The sequence below is a fragment of the Physeter macrocephalus genome, chromosome 19, assembly GCF_002837175.3.
Source record: "Physeter macrocephalus isolate SW-GA chromosome 19, ASM283717v5, whole genome shotgun sequence".
Taxonomy (NCBI): domain Eukaryota; kingdom Metazoa; phylum Chordata; class Mammalia; order Artiodactyla; family Physeteridae; genus Physeter; species Physeter macrocephalus.
This window is the reverse complement of record NC_041232.1, coordinates 60,467,449-60,478,033: the sequence shown is the minus strand read 5'-3', so window position 1 is coordinate 60,478,033 and position 10,585 is coordinate 60,467,449. Positions and strand designations below refer to the sequence as shown.

General features: G+C 41.0%; 1 protein-coding gene across 1 annotated transcript; it reads left to right on the top strand.

Moving 5' to 3' along the window:
- The first annotated feature begins 1,756 nt into the window (after nt 1-1,756).
- On the top strand, nt 1,757-10,477 carry ATP5F1A (ATP synthase F1 subunit alpha). Its single transcript, XM_007111001.4, has 12 exons — nt 1,757-1,899; nt 3,405-3,483; nt 4,754-4,923; nt 6,783-6,956; nt 7,044-7,210; nt 7,416-7,564; nt 7,888-8,039; nt 8,152-8,376; nt 8,881-8,988; nt 9,103-9,247; nt 9,980-10,130; nt 10,270-10,477. Exons 1-12 carry the CDS (start codon nt 1,840-1,842, stop codon nt 10,349-10,351), a joined length of 1,662 nt encoding a protein of 553 aa, XP_007111063.1. The 5' UTR covers nt 1,757-1,839; the 3' UTR covers nt 10,352-10,477.
- The last annotated feature ends 108 nt before the right edge of the window (nt 10,478-10,585 follow it).

Here is a 10,585-nt window from a genome sequence, read left to right as displayed (position 1 = left end):
TGTATCCATGGCTCATCTTGAAAAGAAAGTAGAATATTAGAGAAAGGGATTGCTGGCCATATAATATTTGCAAGCTGTTTTAGGAGATGACTGTTATAACCCATATTCATATGCCCCACCCAAATTAAGGTTTTGTGTAAACCAGGATTTGGTGGATGAAGCTGAAAGATCCTTCTCAGTACAGGCGCAAGTGAAGGCAACGTTAATAGTCTCCACTATCACAAAATACCCAGCATCCCCCCACCCCCGCCAAATTCTCTACATATCACAAAAATCTCAATATCACCAAAAAATCGGGGAGGAACAAAAGTCCCATCCTGATTTCATTGGGTTGGTATAGAAAGTTATTTTCATCATTTCCATTTTACTTCAAATGAAAAAGTAAAGTCCCTACTGTCATGAAACTAGTTGCTTGCAGAGGAAAAATTGAGCCCTAGCCCACTCTCAAATGAGACTTTTTTTTTTTTTTTTTTTTTTTTTTTGTGGTATGCGGGCCTCCCTCCGTTGCGGCCTCTCCCGTTGCGGAGCACAGGCTCCGGACGCGCAGGCTCAGCGGCCATGGCTCATGGGCCCAGCCGCTCCGCGGCACGTGGGATCCTCCCAGACCGGGGCGCGAACCCGGTTCCCCTGCATCGGCAGGCGGACGCGCAAACACTGCGCCACCAGGGAAGCCTCGAATGAGACTTTTGATTCTGGACCATTCTTCGCAGGATTGGCAACCACTCTATTTGAATTTGTGCTTGTTATACTTTTTTAAAAAAACCTATTTCCTTTTATTTATTTATTTATATTAATTATCAATTTTTGGCTGCGTTGGATCATTGTTGCTGCATGCGGGCTTTCTTTGGTTGATGTGAGTGGGGGCTACTCTTTATTGTCGTGCGCGGGTTTCTCACTGCAGTAGTTCCTCTTGTTGCGGAGCACGGGCTCCAGGAACGTGGGCTTCAGTATTTGCAGCACGCCGGCTCAGTAGTTGTGGCTCGTGGGCTCTACAGCGCAGGCTCGGTAGTTATGGTGCAGGGGCTTAGTTGCTCCGTGGCAGGTGGGATCTTCCCAGGCTAGGGCTGGAACGCATGTTTCCTGCATTGGCAGGCAGATTCTTAACCACTGCGCCACCAGGGAGGTCCCCATGCTCGTTATACTTTTTAAACAATTTGCTCTAATTCGCAAACAGGATTGTTTTAGATCGAATCTAAAAGAACTGCGATTCTCCAATTTGAGTGCTTATCAGATCATCTAGAATGGTGTGGATGCTTTTCAAAGATTCAGATTGCCCCCAATTTTTGACTCAGAGGATCTGGAGTGTTAGCCAGCGATCTGCGGATTAATCCGCGTTAATTCGCCCAGCAGGAAACGCTCTGCTGCCAAACCGCCCAGTTGAAATAACTGTTTACTGCACCTACATCACCAAGGTTTAATAGCTGTAGCTTCGGACCCGCCACAATCAACCCCCCTGACGGTCAGGCTAGCCGCGCCCCAGGACGGGGTGACGCCGGCATCAATGCCCTGCCGGGATGCGGTCTGGTAACTGCTTCTTGGCCGGTTCCGCTACCCGCGTGGTCGCCCAGGGCAACCATAAGGTCTACGCGAAAGATCAAAGTAAATGGGTAACCAATGCCTGGGCCGAAGCTGGCAAAGGCCTAATTAGTCATTTGGAGGTTCAAATCTAAAAACGATCCTTAAAAAAAGTAATTACCGGCAGATTCGCGTCCGGGGGAGGGGCGGTACTTCCGGGTCACGTGTGCTGGCGCCTTGACTTTCCTCGCAGCTCGGCCATTTTGTCCCAGTCAGTCCAGAGGCTGCGGCTGCAGAGGAAGCACCTGAGGAAGAGCTGCGAAGATGCTATCCGTGCGCGTCGCCGCGGCCGTGGCCCGCGCCCTCCCTCGGCGGGCCGGGCTGGTGAGCGCGGGGTGCCGGCGGCAGGGAGGGGGCTCGGCGGCAGTAGGTGGTCATGCACGGGCTCGGCTGCTCTTTCTGCGCGGAGGGTGAGGGGCTGTGGCGGGCGGCGCCATCTTGCTCCGCTGGCCACTCGGGCTGTCCTGGGCTGGCGGCGGAATGGCCCTTTAGTCGCCCCGTGCGGGAGGGTGCAGAGTGCTGCAGGGGAGGCAGTGACCTTCGTGTTATCCAGAGATGGCGCCTCCGGAGGATTCCAGTCTTTGTCTGAGAGAGGCCTTGAGTGAAGGTCAGGACTCGGGCGCTAGTTTTCCGAGGCCTGCTGCGAAACGGCGAGGTTCGGTCCGGCTGCTTCTCCGGGACTTCCTCGTTGAAGGTCAGAGCACTGTTGTCAGGCCTGGTTGAAGCGAGCTTGGGGAGCCTGACATTGTATTGAAGGTCAGCAGGCCTCAGCCTTCCACCTCTTCCCCGAGGTCGGTTCAGAGGAAATCAATAAATGAAGGTGGCTTTTTGAATGCTTCAATAGGCGGTCTCTTAGTGCTGAATAGTGAAACGATCATGAAAACACCGTACAGGTGCAAATATGCATTTCACTGCGGCCGATACCTTGACAGCAGAGGAGCTGGCTTCTAAATTGTCCCAGTCTGGCAGATTTTCCTTTATGGTGCTTTGACGTGTTTTAAGATTTCGTCCTTGAGGAATCGTTAGTGTTTGAGAAATCAAGTAAAATAAAATAGAACATAGGTTGGAAAAAACCTGTGGAGGTCAGTGCCCTTCGTTACTAATATCACTTGGGGTTAAGGACATAACCTTTAGGTCCTTTGTAAACACTTTTACTTGTTCTTTCATCTTAAGAGTATATCAGTTTGGGAGGTGAAATAAATATATTGGTCATTTTACTACCCTAACAACCTTTGGTAGCGTTTTGGATTTCTGTTAGCAAAAAAAAAAAAAAAGCATTTTTAATGATTTTCATCCAGGTCCTATAGAAGGGAGTGTCTTCAGAATTGACATTGACCAACCACAGTGTTACAACTTGAAGGAGGAGGGGTCCAGATTACTGCAAGCTTTGTTGAAGGCATTTTTTTTTAAAAAAGTGCTATATCTCTTAGTTTCTAATCAAACTCTAACATTTACAGGCTTTTTTTTTTAAGGTTGAAATAGAAAATCTATTGAGATTTGCCCCTTTTAGAAGCAGTTTATCAAATTGAGAATTTACACAACTCAATTGAAATATATCTAAAGTCAAAATAATATTAACCGATGTCTTTAAAAAGAAAGATATTTTGTTAGCTGTTGCTTTTTAAAATATGCTATGCTTTTTTTTAGCATATTTATAGTGTACCAGGAGCTGCATAATAGATTTTCACATAGATCAAAAGTGCTTTCTCAGGTGGTGGTTAGTATTTACGCTGATAATTTGATTAAGCCAAGCCTGCGTTTGTTTAAGCTTGCTAGTTTTATAAAGGCTTTTTAAAAAATTAGATTAAAAATAAAAATCCTTGCACTAGGTCTCCAAAAATGCTTTGGGATCATCCTTCATTGCTGTAAGGAACCTCCATGCCTCTAACTCTCGTTTTCAGAAGACTGGTAAGTTGTTAATTCTGTGTCTACACCACACTTACTACCTTGCTATTAAATGAAAAATCAAGTTACGTAGGTTACATACCTACTGTGGATGTTTTGGGTTTTTTCCATTAGTTTTTTCTTTCAATTTTAGTTACTATGGAATCTCAGATTCTTAACCCATAATGAGCCATTTAGCCCTGTCTTGGCAGGTTCTCTTGTTCTAGTGAAATGAACTATAATTATGTAGTTCTCTTTTGATGTTAGTACAGGTTCTTTTTTTTTCTCATAATGAATGCCCCTTTGGTGGAAACAAAGTATATATCAGGTGGTGGGCACCCTTTCTGATCTATGAATCATTTTCTCTCCTAAAAAACACTGGAAAAAAGCAGGTACTTTTTACCTCTATGTTTTTCAAAGACAATAATTGGTAACCTATACCTGGCAGTCTGAATTTGCACATTGTAAATGCAATAGAGAAGTGAGGAGGTAAGCTTAGGAAGATGCTGTAGGTTGGGGAATTTCTTTTGAAATGTGCATTAGGGCTTTTGAAGTAAAGTTAGGTATCTCCCACATGCTGAGATGAAGAATAGTACCTGCATCCTTTTAAAGGAAAAGTTACAGGTTTTCCCCACTATTTGAAAGTGGAACATTCTAATGAAACATTTCCTTAGCTGAAATGGCTAAAGTGTGAAGAAGCGATTACCATTTTTTGTAAAAGTGAAATGGCATAAATGAAACTTTGGAAAAGAGGGGGATACCTGTACTTACACTTTGTTAAACAGTTGCCTTTTTTTGGCTGCGAGACTTGCGGGAACTTAGTTCCAAGACCAGGGATTGAGCCTGCGCCTTCAGCAGTGAAAGCACAGAGTCCTAACCACTGCATCGCCAGAGAATTCCCAGAGTTGCTTTTTAAAATACACTGCATTTTAAAAATATGCTTTTTATAGAGTTTAGTTTGAGTTAAATTCAAGTTTTAACATAAATACAGATTTCCTAGAGATTAAACCAAAGAATTACAAGTTAGGAAATGTTTATTTTAAGGGTATTGCTTAATTTGATTAGCTCCTTATCTGGTTTACATTTGTCTCGTGAAGTTTTCTCTCAGTCACTTGGATTCATTTTCATAGTGGTAGGTATCAAGCTTTTTTGAATAGAATGTTGGATGTTATGTTTTAGAATGCAATTTGATTATTATGATCAAAACTTTAGTTTATATATTTTTGGGGAAATGAGTTTTGAAAAGGTCTTTGGACCAGGTTGTTCTTGTAATGGAATTGTCCTCTCTTAATAGGCACTGCTGAGGTGTCCTCTGTTCTTGAAGAGCGTATTCTTGGAGCTGATACCTCTGTTGACCTTGAAGAGACTGGGCGTGTTTTAAGTATTGGTGATGGTATTGCCCGTGTACATGGGCTGAGAAATGTTCAAGCAGAAGAAATGGTAGAGTTTTCTTCAGGTTTAAAGGTAAATTATAAAATGAGATTTTGATGTTTTAGCATTGGTGTCTCCTCAGTTATTCATTTAGTAATTCAGAGATTGTGTCAGATTTTTTTTTTTACTTTGAATCCTAATCTGCTTCACTGTTTGTGTTTGTCATTATTATAGATTGTGAAAAAAAATAAATTTTTTGTTAATCAAACTTTTTACCCTAGGGACTGATTTACACATAAGTTGTAACCATTAGCATTGAAATATAAAACTGAGTAAATCTTCACCCAGATTTTGAGAAGTTCAAGTCTGTTTGTAGCTGTTAAGATCATTCTATATGAAAGCATTTGATAACTTTAATTAAATTCATTTCCGGTGGAAAGTTGAAAGCCACTGACTTTGTATTTCTAGTAAGAGTGGATCTGTTGTTGAGAAGTGAGCTAGTGATGTAGCTATCAGAAGCTCTCTAATGATACAAGTCTACTTTTTTCTATTAGATTGAGCCTAGTTGGGCAGTAGGGTGAGAAATAAAAGTTGTGGGAGTCACGGGTTCTCTGATGAAAGCAGAGCATGATATCCAGGTGGACCAGGGGCAGTAGTATTATCCACTAATCACACAGGGGGAAAGATCTTGGTCTTCTTACTAGTGTCCAGTGTGGAAAAAGAGCCTGTTGGTGTGGAAGACTAATTATGGAGCCGAAAGTTTTATCAGTAGCTCTCAGACCTTGGCTAAAAATTTAATCTCTCATCTATAATGTATATATATTTGAGAGGTTAGGCTGAAATAGATGAACTGAATTTCCTTTTAGCTTTTTTTGTGGGGGGGGTGTTGGGTCTTCATTGCTGCACATCACATGGGCTTTCTCTAGTTGCAGTGAGCAGGGGCTACTACTCTTCATTGCGGTGCACTGGCTTCTCATTGCAGTGGCTTCTCTTGTTGCAGAGCACAGGCTCTAGCCGTGTGGGCTTCAGTAGTTGTGGCTCGCGGGCTCAGTAGTTGTGGCTCGCAAGCTCAGTAGTTAATGGCGCACAGGCTTAGTTGCTCCATGGCACGTGGGATCTTCCCGGACCAGGGCTCAAACCCGTGTCCCCTGCACTGGCAGGCGGATTCCTAACCACTGCGCCACCAGGGAAGTCCCAACAGGGCAATTATTAATTTAAATTTTAAATAGCCACATATGATTAGTGACTACTCTGTTGAACATCAGATATTCAGACTAAGGATTTTGTACCTGCGATGATACTCCATGATATTCCTCTGTGTTTACTGTAAGTAATTCTCCAGAGCTTCATTTATTGACCAGAGTTCCTGGACTAGCCTTTTTGCTTTGGTTATGATTTAGGGACCTAAAGTCTTACCATTTTGAAATATGATTGTAATGATGAGAGATGACCTAGCACTGTCATATTATATAGATTTGTTTTTGATTAAGTAGCTTTTAATTTAACTTTTTACTAACCTGATGGGTACAGGTTCTGACTAGATAGTTTTTAAAAATTGTTCATGGAGTTCTCACAGATGTGAATCAAGCATGTCTTAAAATTCCTAGTTGACCTTGATCGCTTTATTTCATACTGGCACCCAGTTCAAAAACCATAGTCAAAGGAAATGCAGTAGAAAAAGCTTAAACTGTTCAATTTCTTTGCTTCTTTTAGTTCTTAGAGGATGGGATAAGGTGCTTCTTAGGCTTATAATTCTAACCTATGATTATTCAAGGGAACATGTTGCTGTTTTAGAAGTCTTAACTAAGGAAGATTGTTCGTTGGAAAAATACGAGTAAACCAGATCTGAAAAGTCAATATTACTTTTTCTCTCTATTTTCATATGTAGTGTAGGTATATGGGAAGAAGTGCCGCTCTAGCTTCATGGGTATTCAATTGTGTCTTTTGTATAGGGTATGTCTCTGAACTTGGAACCTGACAATGTTGGTGTTGTCGTGTTTGGAAATGATAAACTAATTAAGGAAGGAGATATTGTGAAGAGAACTGGGGCTATTGTGGATGTTCCAGTCGGCGAGGAGCTGTTGGGTCGTGTAGTAGATGCCCTTGGTAATGCCATTGATGGAAAGGTAGGTTTAACGTTTACTAGATGTGGTTGTAGCTTCTAACAAAGAGTCAAACTGATTGTTCTGGGGTTTCTTTTTATCGTTTAACAGGGTCCAATTGGTTCCAAGACCCGAAGGCGCGTTGGTCTGAAAGCCCCTGGGATCATTCCTCGAATCTCTGTGCGGGAACCAATGCAGACTGGCATTAAGGCTGTGGACAGTTTGGTGCCGATTGGTCGTGGTCAACGTGAGCTGATTATTGGTGACCGACAGACTGGGTAAAGACTCGATAGCTTGTTGAAAAGTTCTAACTAAAATTTGCTCTGTGGAAAGATTACTTTTAGGCTTGGAATGGTAAGTACTTTGGATATCCAGGAGAGAGTAGAATATGATGTAAGGAGGAAGAGGAAGAGAAGTGAAATTTAAGTTGGGGGATCCTTTGAAGTATTTAGTAAGATTTATGTTTATTTTCTCTTTTTAAAGCAAAACGTCAATTGCTATTGACACAATCATTAACCAGAAACGATTCAATGATGGAACTGATGAAAAGAAGAAGCTATACTGTATCTACGTTGCTATTGGTCAAAAGAGATCCACTGTTGCCCAGTTGGTGAAGAGACTTACAGATGCAGGTATTAAGGAACTGTAGTCTCATTGCTGTTATCTGGGATGCTGCTAATCTTAGGATAGCTTATGCTTAATGTAGGCTTATTTTAATTACTCCCTAATGAGCTGAAGTTTCTAATATAAACCAATACAAAAATAATAAGTAAAAAACTAGTATAAAACAGCAGCTAACTTTTAAGGTTCTGTCAGTTTCGTTAAAGTAGAAGCTATTTGGATAATTTTAATAGTAAATCACAGTAAAAGCACTTAGATAATTTTTATTCTAGTCTCTAATCTAAAATCACAATATTGATAACCATGTAAAACTTAAAATTTATTTTCTTCTCAGATGCCATGAAGTACACCATTGTGGTTTCAGCTACTGCTTCGGATGCTGCCCCACTTCAGTACCTGGCTCCTTATTCGGGATGTTCTATGGGAGAATATTTTAGGGATAATGGCAAACATGCTTTGATCATTTATGACGACTTATCCAAACAGGTCAAATGAAATGTATTTTTAGACTCTGTTTGTATGTTGGTGCCACAATGGTAGTTGACAAATGTAGCTTCTGTCTAATAGGTGAACTTCACAACCCTTTTCTATACCATAGGCTGTTGCTTATCGTCAGATGTCTCTGCTGCTCCGCCGACCCCCTGGTCGTGAGGCCTATCCTGGTGATGTGTTCTACCTACACTCCCGTCTGCTAGAGAGAGCAGCCAAAATGAACGATGCTTTTGGTGGTGGCTCCTTGACTGCTTTACCAGTCATAGAAACACAAGCTGGTGATGTGTCTGCTTACATTCCAACGAATGTCATTTCCATCACTGATGGACAGGTATTGATTTTATGATAAAGTAAGTGTGAAAGCTTCGGATGATTTCAAGGCATTGGTTGAGATTAGTAGTTTTGAACTAATTTGTTAAATGCTTTTTACTTTTCATTTTGGGAGATCTCAAATGTTAAGAGAATAGTATAATGAAACCCCGCATATCCCACCCATTTATCAATTCGTGGTATAGTGTACTTCATTCTTGCTTTCTTTTTACCCACTATTCTCTTCCCTGTATAATTTTGAAGCAAATCCTGGAGAGATCACACCACTTCACTTGTATAAGTTTCAATATAAATACGATACCTGTTCTTTTCTCATCTCACTCACATTTCCTAATCTCAGCAATAGAATATGCAGGTTGATTGGGTTGTGAAAGATTTGAGGAGCTCTTTAAGAAGACATTTAACATTCTTCCTGGCTTCAGCTTTTGCTACAGTGACTTAATTTTGAAAATAGTTGATTTCTTTAGGCCTGCTAATAAGCGTGAGTATTTTCCTTACATTGTAGATTTTCTTGGAAACAGAATTGTTCTACAAAGGTATCCGTCCTGCCATTAACGTTGGTTTGTCTGTATCCCGTGTTGGATCTGCTGCCCAAACCAGGGCCATGAAACAGGTAATTTGCATCACTGTGTCATTAGGTTAAAAATCAAAGTGTATTTGTATGGTGGTCTGTGTCATTGAGGTAAGTATTTTTGTATTGTGTGAATTAACCATTTCTGTATTTCAGGTGGCAGGTACCATGAAACTGGAATTGGCTCAGTATCGTGAGGTTGCTGCTTTTGCCCAGTTTGGTTCTGACCTCGATGCTGCCACTCAACAACTCTTGAGTCGTGGTGTGCGTTTGACTGAGTTGCTGAAGCAAGGACAGTACTGTGAGTTGTACTTTCCATTTGGTCAAGTTCCTACTGTGTGTTAGGACCTGGGAATATCACATAGCTCCTTATAAGGATATGTGCTGTTAATCTTTGATCAAAGATGTTGTCTTTTGAATGTGATTGATACCTGTGTTACTTAATTAAAGTACAGTCCTTATCATTTGAATGTAAATGTGAGGAAAGGTGTACTAATACCCTTCTTTTGGGAGTTAAGACATAGTAGATTCCATTCCTCCCCACCATCGCCCTCTTGGCTATATGATTGTGGAATTTGGCAGATTTAAAAGAATGTTAGTGTCGGTAATTCCCTGGCAGTCCAGTGGTTAGGACTCTGCCAAGGGCCTGGGTTCGATCCCTGGTCAGGGAACTAAGGTCTTGCAAGCTGCGCGGGTGCGGCCAAAAAAAAAAATTAAAAAAAAAAATGAATGTTAGTGTGTACTACCTTGCTATAAAGTTTCAGCAAGTTATTTATACCTAAAAGAATATAAATGCTGCTGGATGATATACAGTGCTCATGGAATATGCTCAAAGGTTACACTTCAAGGCTTACCATTATGAGGAAAAAACTGATTCAGGGTGGGGAGGTGGGAAGGAGTACTGATGTGGGGTTTCCACTTGTGAAAGTAGGCGATCTGTAGAGACATGTTAATAATTTGTGGAAAAAGTAAGTTTCTCTGACTTTGGAAACATGGCATGTATTTGTTGAGCAACTCACTTATTTCTTTTCAGCTCCCATGGCTATTGAAGAGCAAGTGGCTGTTATCTACGCTGGTGTCAGGGGGTATCTTGATAAGCTGGAGCCCAGCAAGATCACAAAGTTTGAGAATGCTTTCTTGTCTCATGTTATCAGCCAACATCAAACCCTGTTGGGCAAAATCAGGTATGAACACAACTGATGTCTTCTTTTTTGTAAGCTTTAAAATGTAAAGTCTTATTTAAATTCTTTTGAATTCTGTAATCAAGCTAGTCATTGAATTTTTATCCAGGTCAGAACTGATCTGCTTTTGTTTTCAAAATAGGACTGATGGAAAGATCTCAGAAGAGTCAGATGCAAAGATGAAAGAGATTGTAACAAACTTCTTGGCTGGGTTTGAAGCTTAAACTCCTATGGATTCACATCAAATGCCAGTTTGGTTTTGTCATTGTTTCTTCTTGTTCCATTTATAAAAGGATTATTCCAATACTGCAGATGTACAGTAATCACATTAAAATAAAGGTTCCATATTGCTTGGTGGCTTTCTATAGATTCTTTAAAAAGAACAGAGATTATACTTTGAGGAATTGGTGAACAGGCTTCTTAGCTTTTTTTTTTTTTTTTTTTTTTTTTTTTTTTTT

Coding starts and splice junctions, on each gene's coding strand:
- ATP5F1A (XM_007111001.4), top strand. CDS start 1,840: ATGCTATCCGTGCGCGTCGCCGCGGCCGTGGCCCGCGCCCTCCCTCGG. Junction 1,900..3,404: donor TCCCTCGGCGGGCCGGGCTG/GTGAGCGCGGGG, acceptor TCCTTGCACTAG/GTCTCCAAAAATGCTTTGGG. Junction 10,131..10,269: donor ACCCTGTTGGGCAAAATCAG/GTATGAACACAA, acceptor TTTTCAAAATAG/GACTGATGGAAAGATCTCAG.